Raw genomic sequence first — 22837 nt, 5'->3', positions numbered from 1 at the left:
GTCAATTTTGAGAGCCGCAGAACCATAAGATTTGCGGTCAAAGCCTCTGACAATTTTATGACATAGGATGATGTTGTCGGCTATGCTCCTTTCGGAAATGAAGGCGAACTGGTTTTGATTGACTAAGGAGTCAATGACCCTCTGGATGTAGAGAGAAAGGTTTTTGGTAATGAATTTGTAAACCAAGTTACAAAGGGAAATTAGTGTGAAGTCCTGCATGGAGGAGGCCCTTTTAGATTTGGGGATGAGACAAAGGAAGGTATGGTTTACACCATTGATTTGGCTGGGATCGAAGAAGCTCTTGATAGCCCGGACGAGGTCAACCTTGATGATATCCCAACAAGAGGTGAAGAACCCCATACTTAATCCATTTGGCCCAAAAGCTTTATTAGTCTTGTGAGAGAGGATAGCGAATGTGATTTCATCATCAAAAGGAATGGATTAGAGGGGGGGGGGAGGGGGTGGTTAGGGATGAATTTGTTGATCAGAGAGGGAGGAAGGGGGGGATTGGGAAGAAGAGGAAAGAGGGTTAAACATATTAGAGAAGTAAGAGGAGGCCTCAGATTTGATGTCTTCCGGATTTTGGAGGGAGGATCCATCTTTGGAGGTGACAAGGAGATGGAGTTGGCATTGATCCGACCTTTGATGGATCGGTGGAAAAAAGCGGAATTGGAGTCTCTTAGCTCCAACCACTTGATGCGGGATTTCTGCATGAGGAAACTCTCTTTTTGGGACAAGATGAGGGAGAGCTCAAGGGAAAGAGACTTTTCCTCATTGGCGAGGGCTAGATTGTGAAGTTCAAATTGGAGCCTTGCTTGGATAGCTTCAAGTCTGACCTCACAAGAGGAAGTTCTGTCAGAGATGTTGCTAAAGCATATGGAGCTCCAAACCTGAGGGCAGCCTTGACATTTTTAAGCTTTTTGGAGGAGATGAGAGGGGAGGAGAAGGCATGAATAGGGGTGTTCTAGGCTTTATGGATGAGAGGGAAAAAATCAGTGTGGAGGGTCCAGATGTCAAATGGTTTGGGTCTGAAGGAGGTGGAAGGTTAAAGTAGGAGAGAGATGGGACAATGGTCAGAGATGTTAGGAGGGTCAAAAGTGGCACGAGAAGAAGGGAGAGAAGCCTACTAGGCTTAGTTGATGAGGGCTCTGTTAAGCTTGCAAGCAACCGATCGGCATTACCCCTGCGGTTATGCCAAGTGAGCTTGGCGCTGGACGAATGAAGGTTATTCATGCTAATATCCTCAAGGAAATTATTGAAGTCCTCAACAGAATGGAGGTTAATGGGGTCACCCCTAATTTTTTCATGATCGAATCTGACCACATTGAAGTTGCCAACAATCCCCTAGGGCAGGGGATCAATAGAAGAGGAGAAGGAACAGAGGTCATTCCACAGGGGAAGTCTCTCAGAGGCACAGTTGAGGGCATAGACAATGGTGAGGAAGCAACATTTAGCACCATGAATGTTAGAGATAGAGAGATGGATAGATTGGGAGGATGCAGGGGAAGTGATGTGGAGAAGGAGGGAGTTCCACAAGATCTAGATCTGGCCATTGGGGCAATTTACATAGTTTGCAAGGAGGATTAGGAAGGACCAAGTCGGGGCTATAGAAGAGATAGTGCGAGAAGCATTGGGCTCAAGGACACTAGTTTCCAGAAAACAACAGTGGGGGGCATGAGAAGATATAATAAGAGATCGGATGGTGGCATGCTTTGCCAAGGAGTTGAGGCCTTGGACATTCCAAATAGACTAGGGGTCATTTGGAATTAATGGGGGATAGGGTCAGAAGCTCAAGAGAGCTAGAGGAGGATCGCCGTTGGCCAGTAGCAGAAGAGATCTTGTGGCGGTGGTATTATTATATAGGGGAAGGCTGCGCAGGGCTAGACAACGAGGGCTTGGTGGCAGTTAACTGCAGCCTGAGCTTAAAGGCTGCAGGAGGCCTTAAGGATTTGGGAGGCAACTTCGGTTTGGGGGGAGCAGGAGGGGCTAAGCGGTGGCGGTTGGTGGTGGTGGAGGGGGTTGCCGAAGTAGAGGGAGGATGGCCGTTCCCATAACCAAGAGGAAAGTGGTTTGTATGAGCCGTAGAAGTGGTAGCAGGCGTGCTAATAGTGACCGGAGGTAGCTGGGACAGTTGGAGACCTTCACGGGGGAGAGGAGATTCCCATCGATTCACTTAAAACTTGTAGAGCGCCTGGCAGAGGGCCAATGGTGTCGGAGATGGGGCCAAATGGGGGGGGGGGGAGCTGCCGCAGAGGCGAGGGAAGCTTGGAGGATTGCAGACATGGCAAGGAGAAGGGTCGGGGTGACTCTAGCAGAGGCGAGAGGGACTCACGGAACACATGTGGCAGTAGCAACAACATGGTCTTCATCTTTAGGGGCGAGAAGAGCTCGCAACCGAAATAGGACGACGACAGTAGGGACGAGGGGAGCTTGCGGAGCAGGTGTGGTTAGAGAGGCATTCGAGGGAGCTCCGACAGCCATGAGAGAGGCTTGCAGGATAGCCGGGGCAGCGTTAATGGAGGCGAGGGGAGCTCGCGATGCGATGAGGTGGTCGGAGTCATGAAATAATCTGTTGGGTGAAGGAGAAGAGGTAGTCAGGTCGGAGGAGGAGGTCTAGGAGGAAGGCAATTGGGTTAAAGGGTTGAAGTTTAGGGTAAGTGTTGGGTTGCAAGAGTGGGCCAAGGAGGGGTGGGCCAAGGGGGAGGGGTGGGCCGGAATTAAAAGAGTTGAGAGAACTGGACTGGGCCGAGGAGGGAGGCTGGGCTAGAGGGAGGGGGGGATAGAAGAAGAGAGATGGGTCTGAGAGGTCGAATGTGCTAATAAAGTAAGAGATGAGGGAGGACAAGGTAGCTTTGAAAGGAGACGGAGGAGAGAGGATCAGAGTCGGTGGACAGAACTAACACGTTGGTTTCAGAGGAGGGAGGGTTAGAAGAGGAAAAAGGGGTGTCGGTGGAGGTTTTATTCGTTAAAGGGGGTAAGGGTTCAGGTTCAGCAGTCAAGGAGGTAACTTTATAGGATGGGGAATCCTCTCTAGAGCAGCAGTCTGACTAGGAATCGGAGTCTCAAGGGGATGATGGGTCAACATTGGAGTCAGATGAACCCGATGACGTGGAAGCTTCAGTGTCAGAGGCAGAGGCACCCAGAGAGCTGGGGATGGAGAACTCGTCCAGACATTTAGTTTGGGGAAGAAGGACCACAGGACCAAGCAGTGGTTCGTTGGTAGATGCAAAAGCAGGTGCATGATCAGAGGAGCCTGGGAGAGGCACGGGCTGCGGCTTCGGCGAAGGTGGTGCCTTTTTTTTTCTGGTTGACCAGATTTCGCAGGTATGGGATCTTCAAAGGTGGTTTCCTCTGGGGGGTCCGTTGAACTAGCAGGAGCAGAAGCAGGAGCGTTGGCCCTAGAGTGGTGGCCAAAAGACTTGTAGGAAGTCCAATAGGGCAGCAGCCAATCATAGTGCACTGGTTCGATGAACGAGAATCCGTTTTCTTAGATTATTGTGATTGAGGATGGGTGTTCTTCAGCAGATAAGTTGACACAGATCCTGGCAAAGCCCAACCTGTCCATCAGCTTTGGTTGGTGGTCGGAGAAAAGAGGTTTTCCCAATAACTGAATAGACGATACTCAGACCCTTTTCACCCCAATAGTGCATGGGTTAAGTTAGGTAGGGTGATACCAATGGGGGCATATTTGAAGTCGACTTTGCTTAGATTTGTGAAAGGATCCCATTTCCTGAGGAAGACTAATTTATTTCCTACCCACCAAGGACCATCTTTAAGGGCACGCAACATATCAGTATCATAAGAGAAGTTGAATAGGAATATGCCATTGTTTAGCATAAAGGTTTGCATATGACCAAGGAGCCGCCATACTTCGAAAGGGAAGCTTGAACAATGTTGAAGGGGGGGCCTGCTACCCATAAAATGACCCATAATACATAGCTTCCATTTTTCAGTGTCTGGTTCGAGGAGACCTGAGGAATAGATACCTACTTTCTTGTTGTCAATGATGGATGGAGGTACGACCACTAGAGGAAGGCCAACTCTGGATGGGGAGGGAGAGGAACGAGCAATGGAGACCTAAGGTTTAGGGAAGGAAGAGGGGGGCCTGGGGAAGGGTGGGGAGGAGGGAGGCAGAGAGGGGTTGAGGGGAAGGACTGAAGGCTGGGAAGAGGAGGGGATAGATTCAGTGTCATCAGGAGGAGCAAAGGAGGGAGGGAGGAGTGGGGAAGCGGGGAGGCTAGCGCGGCCGGCGGTAGAGGATGCCAAAGAAGAGGAGGGCATGGCGGTCTGGTCATTGGGAGGGAGGGGTAAAGTGAGGGAAATCGAAAAAATGCAGGCACCACTAAGATCCTGGGCCTCTCCTCTTAAGCTTCGTTAATCAACCTAAGGTGCATACATCCTAGAATAGCAAATTGTCCATAATGCAAAAGGTGGGTGCAGAAATGGAATTAAAACCAAGGACCATAGCAACTATTACCTTTATTAGTAATATGCATTTTACTCATGCACCTTGGTAGCATATTAGTATGGACTTCGTCCTTGGTTTACCATCGACATGTGAGTGGCACCGACTCCATATTTGTGGTGGTGGACAAGTTCTCTAAAATGGCTCATTTTGTACCTCTTTGGAAGACATTTGATGCGAGTCATATTGCCAAGATCTTCTTCAAGGAGGTTGTACGTATCCACTGATTTCCAGAATCCATAGTTTGCAATCGTGATGTGAAGCTTGTTATCTACTTCTGGAAGACTCTATGGATGAAGACAAATTTTAAGTTGAAGTTCTCCATGACATTTTATCCCCAAATAGGGTCAGACGGAAGTGGTGAATCGAACCGTGGGTAACTTTCTTCAATATCTTGTTCGTGATCACGAGAGGACATGGCCTTCAATTCTTGATATTGCTAAGTTTTCATATAATAGTTACGTCAACCACACCACCGGATGTACTCCTTTTGAGAGTGTTTGGTCTTCAACCACGAAGACCTGTGGACTTGGTTCCATTACCCCCTTATGCACAAGTTCCAAGCGGATGAGTCTCACGGCACATTACGGTGGTTCATACAGATGTTCGAAAGTGTATTGCCATTAGCAATGAAGGCTATCAAGCTACTGCAAATCAGTATCGTTGTTACGTGGATTTTCAACCAGGTGATATGGTAATGGTTCGAATCACTCCCGAACATTTTCTTCCAGGTACCAACCACAAGTTACATCCTCAGAAGATGGGATTATACAAAGTGCTGAAGTGCATTGGTCCAAATGCATACATGTTAGAGTTGCCACCGAACATGAAGATTAGCAACGTTTTCGATGTGGTTGACTTCACTCTTTACGTGGGACATCGTATCGATGAGATGAATACCGAGCATACACTACAACTTCAATTTGTAACTCTTATGGACAATGAAATTTAAGATGTCCTGGACAACAAGTTTACTACCATGTAGGGTGGGAGGGATTATTATCCTTGACTTGCTCCAAGTCATCTTTGGAGGTTTTGTTTGGCACCCCAGATCATAGTTGTCACGGCACCAAGGAGAACCAAGGCGGTGGAGGGTTGTCTAAGTGCTTAGGCGAGAAGGCGCACGCCTTGAGGAGAACAAGGCGACCAATTGTTATTTTTTATTTTCCCTATTTTCTAACATTATTTAGGAAGCTATATATACCTTTTATCATAAAAAATCAAGATTAAACAACATCAAGTCATTAAAAATCAACATTTAGCCATATTAAATCATAAAAAATTAACATTAAGTCATATTAAGTTATAAAAAATCAAAATTTTGAGAATTGCTCTGGTTCTATAATAAGTTTGACTGGTCAAATGATATTATTTTTACATTAGACTTTTTGTATCAGTTATAATATAAAACCAACTTTCCAGCAAGTCTAAGATTACTTAAATCTGAGTTGTAATGACAAAGTTATGCTCCGGTCAAACTTATTTTTAAGTGCTCGAATGCTGTTAAAATCGCCTGAATGAAAATAATTTTATGGATTTCAAAACAAAAAATTATTTTACCGGACTTTTGGTTTTTAGCAATGTTTTAATATGATAGAATTTATAAAATTTTCATAATTGAGAAAAACTCCAGCATTTGAAAGTTGAAAATCACCCCTATAACCAAAATTCAGTTTTTCTTCTTGGACTGGGGGGGGGTTGACTTTTTATCTTTCTGGAATTTGATTTTTAAACTATTTTTATTGGATTCAAATAGGGGGGTATTTTCTTATTTATGAATAATATCTTAAGTAAATGAAGCATTTACTTAAATGATATTTGGCATAAATAAGTGTCAAAACACAAGGCGGCATGCAGTGCAATAAGGCGATTGTCGTCTAGGCCCCAGGCAAACAGCCTAGACGCCTAGTCGTCGCCTTGACAACTATGCCCCAGATAGGACACTCGACCAGGAGATCAAGGCCAGCAGAGGTCTGTGATTGGTGTTATTAAAAATCTCCAGTTTAAGCCCTAATTCTGCCCTAGTTTTAAGAAGAAACATATCTCAGTATTCTGCCATCAGTTCAGGCAGCTATTATGCGGTTTTATTGACATCATCCTACCTTCCTTCCTAATTTCAGCCCTTTCTGGGTCAGGTTTAGTTAGTTACACGTTTCTCTTGTTGACCTAATTTTCAAGTATTGTTTCAGCTTCCGTTCATTATTAGGTCTGATCCTAAGTGTAGGTGGTTTGTTTGGACTTTTTGTTATTGTGTTATTGGGGTTGGTTACATCTGTATCAGCTTGACATTAAATAGACTTTTCAATTAATTAGCGAAGCATTACATTGACGAATGACCAAGTGAATTTAGATTGAAATTAACCCATTAATGGATAATGACATGGATTACATTTCGTAATGATGGCTATCACGCTACTGCAAATCAGTATCGTTGTTACGTGGATTTTCAACCAGTTGATATGGTAATGGTTTGAATCACTCCTGAACATTTCCCTCCAGGTACCAACCACAAGTTACACCCTCGGAAGATGGGACTATACGAAGTGCTGAAGTGCATTGGTCCAAATGCATACATGTTAGAGTTGCCACCGGACATGAAGATTAGCAACGTTTTCTGGTTGACTTCACTCTTTGCGTGGGACACCATATCGATGAGATGAATACTGAGCATGCACTACAACTCCTTCAATTTGTAACCCCTATGGACAACGAAATTTAAGATGTCCTCTACAACAAGTTTACTACCATGTAGGGTGGGAAGGGTTATTATCCTTGACTAGCTTCAGGTCATCTTTGGAGGTTTTATTTGGCACCCCAGATAGGACACTCGACCAGGAGATCAAGGCCAGCAGAGACCTGTGATTGGTGTTATTAAAAAGCTCCAGTTTAAGCCCTAATTCTGCCCTAGTTTTAAGAAGAAACGTATCTCAGTATTCTGCCATTAGTTCAGTCAGCTATTATGGGGTTTTATTGGACATCGTACTGCCTACCTTCCTAATTTCAGCCCTTTCTGGGACAAGGTTAAGTTAGTTACACGTTTTCTCTTGTTGACCTAGTTTTCAAGTATTGTTTCAGTTTCTGTTCATTATTAGGTCTGATCCTAAGTTTAGGTCGTTTGTTTGGAGTTTTTGTTATTGTGTTATTGGGGTTGGTTACATCTGTTATCTGTATCAGCTTGACATTAAATAGACTTTTCAATTAATTAGCAAAGCATTACATTGACGAATGACCAAGTGAATTTAGATTGAAATTAACCCATTACTGGATGATGACATGGATTACATTTTCTCCTAGTCTGAGAGCTAACTAGAGTGTCGTGTGAAGGATAGTAGCCAAAGTGCTGTAATTGCTTCTGGCAACGTTGATTTTGGATACCTGTCCTATTTCTTAAGTCAGTCATTTATGTTTTTCTTCTGTTGGTTCTAATCGGGATTCGGGATCTAATAGGCTGGATTCATACTGTGCAGATTTCAGCTCCGATCATTCCATGGCTCCAGAAGCAGCAGTTGATTCCAAAACAATAAAGCCTCAAGGTGTCTTTTATTACTAATTTTTTTTTTTTGGGGGTGGGGGCACTGAATGCTCTTCTGAATATGATGTGCAAAGGAGGCAACAATGAATTCTTCCATTTCTTGGTTTAGTGCATTGTTTTTGCTTTTGACAACATCTCTTTTAGATAATTTCAGGCTTGGTGGTTTAATAATTGGTTTTGGGCTGTTTGACTTGAATTATAGGCAGTGATAGGGAGGCCGACCCCATTTAGTTGGGATAAGGCTTTGTTGTTATTGTATATATGGTGATAGGGGGACAAGCCATTTGATTTCATAATTTAGTTTTATTCGCTCATGTACTATCCTATAAGATTTTTCTTGTGCCTTGTGTTCTTGGATTATTTGGGACAGATGTTTGTGTTGTTGGTGTTGCACGTACGCCAATGGGTGGATTTCTTGGTTCCCTTTCATCTCTATCAGCCACCAAACTTGGATCTATAGCCATTGAATGTAAGTTTACAATCTATCCTGTTGACGGTACATCGGTCAGTTGCCTCTGCTGATATATTTAAGTTCATAATTATGTTAGATAGGCAAGGTATTTGTGTTCGTAATATTTTTTATTTTTTATTTTTATCTCATATTCTGTCGGATTGGTCTAATGCGTAGTGATTTGTGTTCTTTTAGGGGAATAGTTTGTGGTTTTTGAAATGACATGGTCTTTTCAATTTGTAGGTGCTCTTAAGAGGGCAAATGTTGACCCATCACTAGTCCAAGAGGTTTTCTTTGGAAATGTTCTTAGTGCAAATTTAGGACAGGCTCCTGCCAGACAAGCTGCATTAGGGGCAGGTTTGCTTAAGTCAGTCATCTGCACCACTATTAACAAGGTCTGCTCCTCAGGGATGAAGGGTGAGATCTCCATATCCCTAGAAAGCAGTGTTTCCTCTTAAGAAGACAATGCAACGATGAAAAACATGGATTTTTTTTTTGTTGGCATCTCAGCTACAATGCTTGCAGCACAGAGCATCCAGTTGGGTATCAATGATGTTGTTGTGGCTGGTGGCATGGAAAGCATGTCTAATGCTCCTAAATATTTAGCAGAGTCAAGGTTTGTGCCATTTTGTAGTTTATAACTGATCCATTGTATTTTCATCTTGCGTTCTCCTTTTCCTCTGAATTTTTTTCAAGGTTTGTGTTGGTGAATTAAAATGTGGGTTTTGAAGGGAGGTTGGGGGAAATGGATAAGATGTGATAAACAAGATGGTATAGTAACTGAAGTATCACATTCCAGCAGCTTGTGATTCAGTGATTGTGAAGAAGTATAGACGTGGATTATCTAAATAATGATGTATCTAATAGGATTTTAATAAGCAGTTTTTCTTGATGCAATCTAAACTTAAGCCAGATATCATGCTCAAGATGAAAGTGAAAATGAAAGTTATGACTTATTACTTGGAACCAGATGATTTCCTTCGTCTCCCTTCATTTAATTTCTTCAAGTGGTTGAAAGGAGAATAGTAGCAATGAGACTTTCTTTGTTGAAGCTGAACTGAATTGAAAGTTCTTTGCTTCCTTTTCAGCATGATGTTTAGGTCCACTGGGTTGAGCACTTTTAGTTGTGTTTATGCCGTGGTCATTTTTGAAACTTCGTACCGAAGTAGACTGAATCAATTTGTGTGGGACTGCTGACTTGCTAATTATATATGTAGTCTTAACTTACAACACAATTCCACCACCCCAACCCCCCCCCCCCCAAAAAAAAAAAAAAAAAAAAAATTACAAAATAGTGTTAATGAAGTTGATAAATAGAAATCAATGATTATTGTAACATTCTCTAAGCCTTTGTATATCAACAGGAAGGGGTCCCGACTGGGTCATGATACTATTGTTGATGGGATGCTTAAAGATGGTCTATGGGATGTATATAATGATTTTGGAATGGGTGTCTGTGCAGAAATATGTGCAGATCAGCATACTATAACTAGAAATGAGCAGGTACTTATCTAATGCTATGTATGCAGATGAAAATTTTCTTTGAGACCTCAGCCAATTGGGTCAAATCTCAAGTTTTTAAGAGAAATTTTCTGGTTTCTGTCGCTATGTTCATGGAGCTTTTTCTCTTTGCTTCTTTTCTTTTTTTTCTTTTGTCACTTTTTTTGTCCATTGCTTATTGCTTTCAGTGGTCACGGAATCTGTTGTCCGACCATGCATAATATGTCAAATATCAAGGCTCCCGCCACTGTGGTGTCAGGAAACAGCCTCTCTGCGAAGCTGGGGTAAGGTTGCGTACATTATGACCCTGCCCAGACCCCGTAGTGGTGGGAGCCTTGTGCACTAGGTACGGCCTTTTTTTTTTTTCTCTCAACACCCCAACCCCATAAAAATACGGTGCTGTTTTTTGTTATTTTGTTTCACCCCTTATTTTTAACTACTAATTGATTTATCCTTTTGACTTCATCAATTTGCTTCCTTTTTTTCTTCTTCTTTTTTTTTTGCGGGGCTGTAGGAACCTTTGTATATTAATTATGTTGTTGTCTTGCCTTGATGCCTTTTGATTCAGTACCTAGTATCTGATGATGCAGGATCTATATGCTATTCAGAGCTTTGAGCGTGGTATTGCTGCTCAAAATAGTGGGGCATTATCATGGGAAATAGTCCCGGTTGGTTTCCTATGCAAAATTGAAGTAATTTTTTTGTGTTTGTAGTTAATTGTAAATATTTACCATGATGATGACAATGCAGGTTGAAGTTTCTGCAGGGAGGGGAAAACCTTTCATTATTGTTAATATGGATGAAGGTCTAGGAAAGGTAGAACCATAAAGAGAATTTATTCTCATGAAATTATATTTTTAGAGTAAATGTATGGGGATTTTTCTCTCCTTCTCTGAACATAGATTATGCTAATTATGTTGTTTTGTATCCTTACCTTTTAGGCTGTGTTCAGTTGCTTTCTTGGATGAAGAAAAGGAAAAGAAAAATAATGGATGGGGAAATGGAAATAAAAAAAATTCCTTTAACTACCTGTTTGGTTGCACTGAGAAAATCAAGAAATTATATGACAAAATCCATCATTGTTGTTTGGTTGTCCAAGAATTCTAGTTAGTTATTCCCCACCTTGTGAGAGTGAGAGAGAAGTCAGGTATAACTAGTTTTCTCTCAGTATTCTTTTCTTTGTCTTTGCGTGAAATGGGTGAGACTCAAAACTAGGGATTATCTTTGCTAAAAGCAGTTATTTTTTCTCCATGTTTTCTTCCACTTATGCAATCAAAATGATCATATGTCCCATTTTTTGTCCTGAAATTCTTTTCCTGCATTGTGAGGGAAAGAAACCAAACACAGCATTAGAGTGTATACAGTCGTAGCTTTAAGTTCTTGCATCAGATCATGCAGAAGTAGTTTACTCTAGGAAGGTATTATCACATTTCCTGGATAGTTTAACCTGTTGTCTTTTCTGTACCAAATTTTCCTCCAATCAATGTTTCAAAAAGATAAGGTGATTGAGATATGAATGTAAGTTTTAATCAACGTTGCAAAAAGAGAAGACGATTTTATTTTCAATCAATGTTGATTTATTTTGTCTGGGGACAAGGAGCAATTGGGTTCACTTTTACGTTTTTTTTTTTTTTTTTTGGGTGAATTAATTTGATTTTGATTCTTTCCTTTTACTTCTAATGCTTCTCTGTTTTTCATTATCTTTCATCCTAACTGTTAAGATATGTACCAACCGATAGGGGGAGTGTCCCCATTGTGGTTTCCTGTTATGTTTTACGTTTTATTGTTAGTAGGAGTTGGTTGTGTCACTAGGTTAGACTAAGTAGACTAGGTTTCCTATTTTGATTGTGATTGTAGGTTATACAGATTGTTATAAATAAGAGGAACAACCCATGATAGACATACAGTTTGAATCTACCGTGAGTTCAGCAACTTCTCCATCATCCCTCTCTCTTTCTCTCTGTTCTCTTCTTCTACCTCTATAGGTTCTGGTTTGATAGGTTCAGATTTGTTACACTAACATTTATACTACTCATAGTTGCTTCCTCTTGCCATTGTTACATACCAGATCGAAATATATTTGATCTTGTACTTCCACCTTCCCAAGTAAAATAGCACTTTGTCAGCCAGGAAACTACATAGATCATTCTGGATGTATATAACCAAATTAAAAGATTCCAATAATTAAGAGAGCATAGTTGTCTCAGTTTGTTTCCTTATTTTCTATATTGTTCCTGTATGCTTATGTAACATTTGAAATATAAGCAAGCACATATATGTATGGAATTTAGTGGTTTTGCTTTATTTGTGCCGGCTTCTCTATTAATAGATCTGATCTAGTGCCCTTGTATCCTTCCAGTTTGATCCTGTTAAACTGGGGAAGCTCAGACCAAGTTTCAAGGAGGATGGAGGCACCGTTACTGCTGGCAATGCTTCTAGTATAAGGTCTATTGAATTCTTCTTTTACTTTTTCCTGTTCTTTCTGCTGAATTATTTTGTCAATCTTTGAGCATACTTGACTTCCAACAACAACAACAACAACTCAGCCTTATCCTAACTAAATGGGATCGGAAAAACCTAAATGGGGTCAGGTACATGTATTTTTGCACTCCAAAAAGGTCTATCTGAGGTCATACTAGGGACCAAACCTAAACTATGCATAGGTCAATGATTGAAAATAGCATGCATCTGGCCGCAATGGTTAAACTAAGGATGTGAATTTGTAACCGAAACTGTTTATCGAAACCGAACCGATCCGTTTACACCAAAACCGCAAAATCGTTTAGTAAATGGTGCGGTTATGGTTTCAAGTTTTAGGCCGATTAGCTAAACGGGTCGGGTCGGTTTTAACTGTGAAACCCGTTGGTTTCAAACCGAATTGAAACCGTTTAAACCGAACCATTTAAAACCGTTTAAACCGATCCGATTAGTCCGTATAACAATTAAATAAAGAAGTGGCAGTAATCCGTATAACAATTAACAATTAAATTAAGTGCCCATTCTGCTTTGGTATGATCTATTGCAATTCAGTTCAAGTTTAGGCTTTAGATCATGAACTTGTAATCCATATATGTTACTATGTTATTATGTTATCATGTTATCATAGATGGGGTGTTTTGGCTGAACCACCTGTCATTTTAATATTTTATGCTGTAGAAGGCTGGATTTGGATGTTGTTTGATATTAGTTCTAAATGTTTGAGAATGGCCATGCAAAGAAATAACACTAGATTATAAAATTAAGACATACCATCGTTAATATAGAATCTCTTATTTGTGGTTGCCAATTATTTTTTGATAAGCTTATGATCTTCAATTTAGAGATGGTTGCAAGTTATAACAAACCGATTGTGAACCGTTTTACAAACCGTATGGAATAAACCAAAACCGAAACCGTTTAAAACCGTGAAACTGACACCGTTTAGAAACCGTGGAAATTGAAACCGTTTAGTAAATGGTGCGGTTATGGTTGTAGTCAAATAAATGTGAACCGAACTGATCCGCACCGTTTAAACCGAAACCGAACTGATTAACACCCTTAGGTTAAACCACCGAGGAATTTCTGCACTACAAAAGTTGTGCTTGAAGTGAGAGCACACTATTTAGAAGCAACTCTTTGATTATCTGAATTGGAATATTTTTCTGGTTTGCCTATTTATGGGGATTGAGAATAAAAAATAGATGTACAATGAATAATGAATTAAGTTGTGAAAGCCTGAGAATAGAACAGACAACCATACTAAAGTCAAATTGATAGTGAAGTTGAATGTCCCCTCCGGCCTGACTCTCCCATGTTCCTATCCTCTCCGGCAGCTCCTGCCCTCGTTGAGCCTCCCCTACCGCCGGAATCGCCCCTCCAACCTGACAGCCCCCAACCTGGCCTCATCCAAAACCACTTCACCTCCTCTGATCCCTCTGCAAACACAAACCTCCCTCCTCGTACCTGGTGTTCTGTAGCTTCATCCTCTGCACAACCCACCCCCTCCACCACCTACGCTGCCGCCTCCTCCACCACCTTCGCCGTCACTCCTTCTGTTGGACATAACCTCTACTTTCTCCCCCCTACCATCCTCAATTCCTCACCGGTTGGCCTCTGCCTACCTGGTTTTCTGGATGTTGAGATATCAAAATGGAAAAATTGTGTGTTAGGATCCTTTCTGGGCAGCAGACCTCTATTCTCAGTGGTGAAAGCTTCTCTGCAGAACCAATGGAAGCCCAAATGCCACCTTGAAACTTACATGCTGGATAATGGCACTTTCATTTTCAAGTTTGATGCTATTGTTGACAAAGCCATCGTCATTGATAGAGGGCCGTGGTTTGTAGGAAAGAAACCTATCTTCCTTAGGAATTGGAATGAGCATTCCTCCCTCTGCAAACCAGAACCATCGTCCATTCCGCTTTGGGTGAATCTTCCTAAACTGCCCCTCCACTTTTGGCGTGTGAAAGGTCTAAGTTTGGTGGGATCCCTCATAGGCAAACCTCTTCACTCCGACGAACGAACTAAGTTGATGGATCGACTCTCCTTCGGTAGGATTTGTATTGAAATCAAAGCCGACCATCCTCTTCCTCATTCGGTTACAATCACTGATGGTGAAGGCCACTCGTTCGCCCGAGAAATCCTATACTATTGGATGCCTCCAATCTGTTCAATCTGCAAATGCTTTAGACATTAGACCAGTATCTGTGCAAAGAATCCAACCGTCCCTATTTCACTCGGCGATCAGGAGCACTCCGAACTGGGCATTCCTTCCAATGATGCCTCCGGAGCTGTTCCTTTCTAGGACCATATCTCCAGAAGAAATAAGAAAAGAAAAAATAATAGAAAAGGTCATCTCGCTCTTCCTCTGGAGACCCTTGCTCAAGTTGCTACTCCTTCGCATGTTTCTTCGCCACTGGTGATGCCCGTGGCTCCTGCGACCGATGGTCCTTCGCCTCTGGCTTTGCCTATTGGATCTAATAGTTTCTTGATCCTCGCTCTGTCAAAGCCTGGGCCAGTGGAGATTTCCTTTCTTAGGGATCTGCCTGCCGATATCTCCCAAGATCCGAGCCTCAATGTTTCCATTTCGATGTCTCCTCCCTTTGATTGTCAGGTTGTGTTACCTGCTCCCCCTGATCCCTTGACCTCCTTCCCCATATTCCCCCTTCCTCCTCTTCTCCCATTACTTTCTGTCGCGTCTCCTTCGAGGATTTTCCCTACTGAACCTAGACCTACCTTTCGATACCCTCTTAGCCTTCCGATCCTAGCTCGGCCAACCCTGAACCGCCGTTTTGGCCTTTGAACCAATTTCTACCGGTTCAATTGCTAAACACCTTTTCAAAATTTTATAGACCACCCGCTCTATCCTGGGAACCTTTACTCATCCTCTGATCCGACCCACCCATTCCACCATCCATCCTTAACCAATACCCAGCCTAACCCACCCAACTTATCCACCTGCGACCCATCTCCTTCTCATGACCCGACAGCCCTTTCTCCCTTGCCCGACGCACCCCTCTGTTTCGCACCCTATCGCTTGTGGGTTGCTCCCTTCGCAGCCCCCGCTACCTCCGTTAAAGTCTTTTGCCGTCGTCATTCCTACGCCCTCAATCGCTGGCCGTCCTTGAGCTCCTTCTGGTGTCTCCCCCTATGCTGCCGCATCATCCGTCATTCTTGCTGTTGCTACCCTTGCCCCTGCCATCTCTCCTGCCATCATTGCCCCTGCCATCGTTGTTCCTGCCGCTGTTGCATCCGCCGCTCTAGCTTCCATCACTAATTTCATCACTTCGTTTGCCATCATTGCCCTTGCCGTCGCTGCCCCTGCCGTAGCTGTTCCTGCCGCCGTTGCATCCGCCGCCCCAGCCTCCATCATTAATTTCATCACTTCGCTGGCTTTGGAAGGCCGCCGCCTCTCCTCCAACCTCCGTCTGTTATTGGTTGGTCCACCTGACCATGATCTCTCAGATGAACCTCTTCCGGCCTTGGAAGGCCGCCTCTCCTCCAGCAATTTTCGTATGCCTTTGGAGGGTCCTCCTGATCACGACTCCAACTCAGTTGACCCTGCTTCAGTTTTGTAACTAGGTTGGAGCCCCTTTGCCATTGCTGACATCCCCTTGAATCATAGATACGATCAGAATGTATGCTCTGGAAGCCATGTTGACATCGACACTCCCTCTGATGGACTGCTGCACCACTTCAATGATCTTCACACTGAAGGAAACTGTACCAGCCCTGGTTCCCTACGGTCGCTTGTAACTTGCTCAACCCCCTTGGCTGATTCTTTTGATGAGCTCCTTGCTTAGTTCACCGTTGATCCCCTGCCGACTCTAACTCCCAATTCCCCTACCCTAGCCTCCATCCTCCTTGCCACCCATAAGAAACTTGCCAAAAAAGCTTCTACCACCTCCAAAGTCTCCCCTGTCCTAGGATACAGCCGTCGCCCCACATTTAATACCCCCCGCTACTCCACCAAGCGTTCGTTGCCCTCCACCTCTTGTTCCAAATGATTCCGTGGACAATCTGGAATGTCCGTGGCCTTAACTCCTCAGCTAAACAGGCTGAAATCCGTTCTTGTATTCGCTCTTCCCGGTCCAACCTTTGTTGTCTTTTAGAAACTTGTGTTCTTGAAGCCAACGCCTTTTGTATTGCTTCCTCTATTGCCCCCCACTGGTCCTTCGAGTCCAATCATCTCCACAGCCCCAATGGTAGGATTTGGATCCTTTGGGACCCTTCCTCCCTAAACATTTCCTACCTCTCCTCTTCTTCCCAACTCATGCATATCTCCATTTCTCATCACTCTGGCCCCTTCATTTGCTTCCTTTCTGTTGTATATGCCCACAATATGAGATGCTCTTAGGCTTCCCCTTTGGTTTGATCTCCTCGCCTTAACCCCTATACCCCGGCCTTGGGGGATTGTGGACTTCAATGTTATCCGCTTCAGTCATGAAAAGCATGGGGGAAACCCCATTGATCCTCTGGCTGTTGCTTCCTTCAATGATTGCATTGATGACCTCAATCTCACGAACCTCAGATGGTCGGGTGCTAAATACACCTGGCATAACAGAAGATCCGGTTCCTAGCGTGTGGCTTGTAAACTTGACAGAGCCCTTGTCAATGAATCCTGGATGGTCTCCTTACCTTCCTCCCATGCCTGCTTTAATCTCCCTGGGATTTCTGACCATAGCCCCATTTCCCTCCATTTCCTCCCTTTTAGATCGTTCTGGCCTAAACCTTTTAAATTCTTCGATATGTGGATATCTCACTCGGACTTCCATCATCTTGTCCACTGTGCTTGGAACATCCCCATTCCCCGATCCCTCTCACCCCTTCTTGCTTTTGCCAAAAAGCTTAAGAATGTCAGCCACTCTCAAGATCTGGAATGCCTCCACCTTTGGGAACATCTCCTCTAATGTTTCCATAGGTCGTGATAGACTTCTCTCCGTCCAATCAAGGCTTCAACTCGATATTCTTAACCCTGCCCTGGCTGAGGAAGAAAAAGCGGCCGCTTCTGATCTTTCTCGGCTTCTTGAGCAAGGGGAGAGCTTTCTCCGCTAGAAAGCCCGTATCAAATGGCTTGAGCTTGGAGATTCCAATTCGTCCTATTTCCACCGCTCCCTCAAAGACAGAAACAATGCCAACTCCATCCCCATGCTCATTTCTTCCTTCAGAAATGATCTCTTCTCCCCCGACCTCATTAAATCCGAGGCTATCTCCCATTTCCAAAGAATCTTCAATTCCCTTCCCACCCCTCCCCCCAATCCCTCCCAACCTTCTAAACAAATTCGTCGCCAAGGACCTCCTCCCCTTCCTTCAATCCATCCCTAATGATGATGAAATCCTTTCGGCCATCTTCTCACATAAAGCCAACAAAACCCCGGGCCCTGATGGGTTCAGCATGGGATTCTTCTCCTCCTGCTGGAACATCATTTGGGATGGCCTCATCCGGGCGGTGAGAAGCTTCTTCCTCAACCCTAATCAAATCTAAGGGCTCAATAATACCTTCCTTTGCCTTATCCCCAAGATAGAAGGAGCAGTCTCCATGCATGACTTTAGACCCATTTCCCTCTGAAATCTCATATACAAATTCATAGCCAAAATCCTAGCCAATAGGATCCAGAAGGTCATTGACTCTCTTGTCAGTCCCAATCAATCAGCCTTTATTGCAGGTAGGAGCATTGCTGACAATATTATGCTCTGCCATGAGATTGTTCGCGGCTTCGACCGTAAGAATCATTCCCTGGCTGCCCTCTTCAAGATTGATATCCATAAAGCTTTTGACACTTTAAGCTGGGATTTCATCTCTAATGTCCTGCTCCACATGTCTTTCCTTGCTTCCTTTGTCCATTGGATCCGCACTTGTATTTCCTCCCCCAGCTTCTTGGTCCTTCTGAATGGCAGCCCGGTGGGTTTCTCTCTGGCCGTGGTATTAGGCAGGGATGCCCCCTGTCCCCTCTCCTCTTCCCCCTCTCCCTTGAAGTCCTCTCCTGCTCTATCCAATCCGCCACTGACATTCACCTCATCTCCCCTATCCCTAAGGGCAAATCCCTTCGTCTCTCCCATTTGGCTTTCGCCGACGAGATTATGATTTTCTCCAAGGCTGACCCCATCTCCATCACCACCATCATGTCTTCCCTCCATTCTTTTGTAGCTCTTTCGGGGCCTCAAAATCAACCTCCTTAAGTCCAACATCTTTCTCTCTGGTATTTCCCTTGAGGCCAAGATCTCCCTTTTCGGCATTTCGGGTATCTCTTTGGGCTCCCTTCCTGTTAAATACCTGGGTCTCCCCCTCATTTCTACCAGTCTTTCTGCCCATCACTGCACCCCCTTGCTTGACCTCCTCTGGAAGAAGCTGCAACTTTGGAAAGGCAAGCTTCTCTCTTTCACGGGCAGTCTCACCTTAATTAGATTGGTCCTTCAGTCTCTATACCTTTATTGGTCTGGGACCTTCATCCTCTCAACTTCAGTGATCAAATCCTTTGAAGGTCTTCTCTGCTCCTTCCTTTGGAAAGGTACAGATTCTTCCAGATTCCTCAGACCTCTTAGCTGGGAAAAGGTTTGCCTTCCCAAATCTGAAGGAGGTTTGGGGATAAGGTGGATTAAGGATGCCAATACAGTTGGTGTCCTTAAGCTTATCTGGAAAATTGTGTCTAATCACAATAGTATTTGGGTGGACTGGATTCACTCTGGCCTGCTCAAGCATAATTCTCTTTGGACCTTATTTTTACAATTTTTTTGGCCCTTTTTTTTCGGTAAGAGAAAATATTTTTCCTACTGGCTAAGTAAAGAAAGGAGTTCAGTTTTCGCCATTAACCACTGAGCGAAAAAGATAGAGAGAGAAACACTCAAGTCGCTAGAACTCCAAGAGAACCATAAAGTGGCCTCCGCTTGGCCGGGCTGCTCCCCCCTCCTCCTTCCTTCTTCTTCTCTCTTTCTCTCCCTCTCCCTCTCCCTCTCATCCACTGCTCTTCTTTCTTCTGTTCTTCATCCTCTTCCTCTCAATTTTTCTTTTTCGGTCTCACAAGTCCAGGGGGTCGTGATCCACCCCTTGCTGTCTCCCCAGTCCTTCCTCTCCCGTCTTGACTCAGATTTGGTGATGGTCTTGCGGGGATCCTCCCTGATTGACTCGTTGGCTCCTTTGTTCTCTGGGCCTATAACTGCTCATCCTTGAGCTGCTGCTCTGATCGGGTATGGCTATGTCGCATGCCATTGCTGCTCCGACCTACTCCCAGATTGATTCATTGGCTCCTCCCCCCGCCGATGCTCTCTGGGCCTGTAGCCACTCATCCTGGAGTCGCTGCATAGTTAGGGTGTGCCCTTGTGCCCTTGGCCTAGCCATGCTCTCTTTTGGATCCTTGGCGGATCAAACATCTTTTGTTATTTCCTTCCTGATCGAATCGTTTGCTTCACTGGCGACTTCTTGGAAAGCTCCTTGCAAGGCTTGCAACCCGCAAGTAATGCGGGGCCGGTGGGCCCCAAAGATTCGAACCTGGTTGGCTGTGGGCCCACTTGAGGATTTAAGCAAACCAGTGGCAATATTGTACTTTTAGGCACACTTTAAAACCCTATTAGAGTAAAAATAGCTGAATGGGGACAGATCTGAAATTAATTCCAAAGAGAACTCGATTCTGGAAATTAATTTGGTGTTCCTCACGAAGAGTGGCAGAATTGTACTTGTTGGAAACCAAGCTAATAAATGGAAAACAAGTGAATGGAGAACGTGAGGTGAGGGAGGGGTATTCTTGGAAAGATGGGTTAGCTGAAACTTAGGTAATAACTAGGTAAAGGGAAGGGCAATAGAGGAAAAAGGGGTTAAATTATTAAATAGGGTAAACAACCCATGATTCTGTTTTGGGGTTGTCGTCAACCTCTGGACAGAACTCAGAGGTGCTGGTTCTAAGGGGAAAATCTCAGCAAGCAAGGGTTCCTCTGATCTGATATCTGGGGTAAAGTTTCGTAATCTCCAGGTCTCTTGAGATCAACTGAACACATCTCCAAACTCCAAGTATTACTCGACCAAGTTGATGCTGAAGCAAATCTGGCGTTAGTTGGGATTTCAGCCCTGCTGCAGCCCTTGTTCCTCACCACAGGGAAGGGTTTCGGCCTGAGGGCGCAAGGGTTTGAATTGTCTAGAGCCAAGCTTCCTTCGGTCCAAATCTCGGGGTCAATCTGTTGGAAATAATGTTTCAACAAAGCTTTATATTGGATCTGGTAATATCGCTCAGAACAGGGTATGGAAAGAACACTAGACAATAAGGTTGAAGAAAGAGAATGGAAGAAACAAAGTGAGAGAGAGAAGAAGAGAAGACCATGGTCAGAGAGACTATTAGGAAGGGGAAAAGGAAAGAAGAAGAAAGTTCAAGGAGGGTGATCGCACAGAGAAGAAGAAGAAAGTGTGGGGGGGGGAGGGAAGACAGCCACGCAGCGTGGGTTTTCACAGCTCAATTCTTCATTAACCAACTAATTAATCCTTGGGTTACATGCCTTACTTATATTAAATTAAAATAAAACTCTTTTAAGACTGAAATAGAAAATCTTAATTGCTTCCTAAATTAAAGTCTAATAAAATAGAAACACAATAAAACTAAATTTGAAAATTTCTACTTACCTAATAGCTACCCCAAAATAACCTAAAATAAAAGATAACAAATATTCTCAAATAAAATAAAATCCTAGAATATTCTATTAATCTTAAACCCAAATTAGTAACTTGGAACCCAAATTGGATCTAGGTCTTGGTCTGGGTTTTGGAGCGGGTTTGGGTCGATCCATCGGAGTGCTGCTGCATCAGCAAGGCTGCCAGCTATGCTTGACCGACAGCCGCCTCGCCGATGCCTCCACAAGGCCGGTGCCTTGTCTTTGCGGCTGTCTCTTCCACGAGGCCAACTTCTTGCTTGGCTGTGGCCCTTTGCAATGCCCGCGCCCCGCCGCATTGCCTACCTTTTTCTTTGGAACTCCAATTCATGTTTTGGCTGCTTGGAAGTTGAAGTGATGAAATACGATGGTAAGGTCTGGTGGAATCCTACCGAAATTTCCTTATTTGCACCTCCTTCTTTGGGCTTCTAGGTTCTTGTTCAGCCCATTTGGGCTTTAGAATTTTAAGTTGTTGGGCTTCTTGGCTCTTTTTAGTTTAAGCCCATGTGGACTTTGTGTTGTAATGGACATAGCACACATGACATGTCTTCTACTCCTCAAGCCTACTAGGCCTTGGATGCTGTCTTTTTTGAACTTTGGTTACCCTTATAGGGTTTGTAATCTCCTTAGGGGATATATTCTCCCTCCCCCTTCTTTTAATGCATTTATTAATTCACAAAAAAAAAAACCGTTTTATGATGTATCTCAATGATCTTTACTTACCTTTAGAGGTGAAAGTTTCGGATTGACAACCCAAACCCGCCCTAACCCGCTTTGAGCCAGAACAAGGCTTGGGCCAAGTTTTTTGACCCTGAGGGCGGGTTAGGGTTGAAAAAACGCAACCCTGGGTCAGGCTCGGGTTGAGTTCTAGACCCGGCCCGAAGTTAACCTTGCAGTTTAGGGCTTCTGTTTCTATTAAGAAAAAAAAAAGACTGTCTGCTGTTGTAATGTGCCGGATCAGTTCCAATCCCTGTCTCAATTCATCTAAAATTACAAATGAATGCACTTTAGGGGATGAAGACCAGATTAGGTATCGATCACAGATCTTGCAGAATCGTTAAGACAGTAATTTTATGGAAGAATGACAACGAAACTGAGACGTATAGAGAATAGTAATTTCTATGCTAAACTGTTCCATATAATCCGACCTTCATTTTTACAGAAGTTAGTAGACAAATAGAAATGATTAACACTAAGTGGTGGTGGTGGGAATCTTAATAACAGAAAACATCAAATGACATATATAGTTCAGGTATCTAATCAAGACGATACGTGAGAGAGAATCTACAATAACCAAGAAATAAGCAGTATCGGGAGTAGACAAAGGGGTAAAGTTGGAGAAAAGAGATACAGAAGCTTAAGCATACCTGGCATAGCTCGCGAACGATCGAATCGGAGTTGGAGTCGTTCAAGCTCTGAAGCAAGAACCGAATCTGGTTCGAAACCATCGAAGAGAAAGGAAGCATGACGGGAGAGAATGATTGATTGCTAGGGTTTCTGGTGAGAAATGAAGAGATAAATACTAGATTTGCAAGTTCCTACAGGACTCAGGAGCAGAGAAATTTTTAAGGAGTAAAACCTGGCCCAACCCGACCCTGACAGGGTCAATTAGGGCGGGTTAGGGTTGGTATGAACCCGGCAGTGTTGGGTTGTGCTTGGGTAGAATTTTGAGGACCTAGGGTTGGGTTAGGGTTTTAAGAAACCCGGCCCAACCCAACCCAACCCGACCCAACCCAACCCAACCCTGTTTCACCCCTACTTACCTTCATTTGAGAAAGCACTT

The 22837-nt window shown here is 43.7% G+C and overlaps 1 protein-coding gene across 2 annotated transcripts in view; it reads left to right on the top strand.

Annotated features, from left to right (window-relative positions):
• LOC122070379 (probable acetyl-CoA acetyltransferase, cytosolic 2) overlaps positions 1-22837 on the top strand; it is a 39770-nt gene that overhangs the window by 8105 nt on the left and 8828 nt on the right. For both annotated transcript variants that reach the window (XM_042634524.1, XM_042634525.1), the window contains exons 3-10: positions 7933-7998; positions 8368-8466; positions 8692-8865; positions 8959-9064; positions 9813-9951; positions 10539-10616; positions 10699-10764; positions 12308-12393. In XM_042634524.1, the coding sequence (XP_042490458.1) occupies positions 7953-7998; positions 8368-8466; positions 8692-8865; positions 8959-9064; positions 9813-9951; positions 10539-10616; positions 10699-10764; positions 12308-12393 (794 nt within the window). In that variant the 5' untranslated portion in view covers positions 7933-7952. The remainder of the gene's footprint in view (positions 1-7932; positions 7999-8367; positions 8467-8691; positions 8866-8958; positions 9065-9812; positions 9952-10538; positions 10617-10698; positions 10765-12307; positions 12394-22837) is intronic.

The sequence above is a fragment of the Macadamia integrifolia genome, unplaced genomic scaffold (assembly GCF_013358625.1).
Source record: "Macadamia integrifolia cultivar HAES 741 unplaced genomic scaffold, SCU_Mint_v3 scaffold90, whole genome shotgun sequence".
Lineage (NCBI taxonomy): Eukaryota > Viridiplantae > Streptophyta > Magnoliopsida > Proteales > Proteaceae > Macadamia > Macadamia integrifolia.
This window is presented reverse-complemented; position numbering and strand designations above follow the sequence as displayed.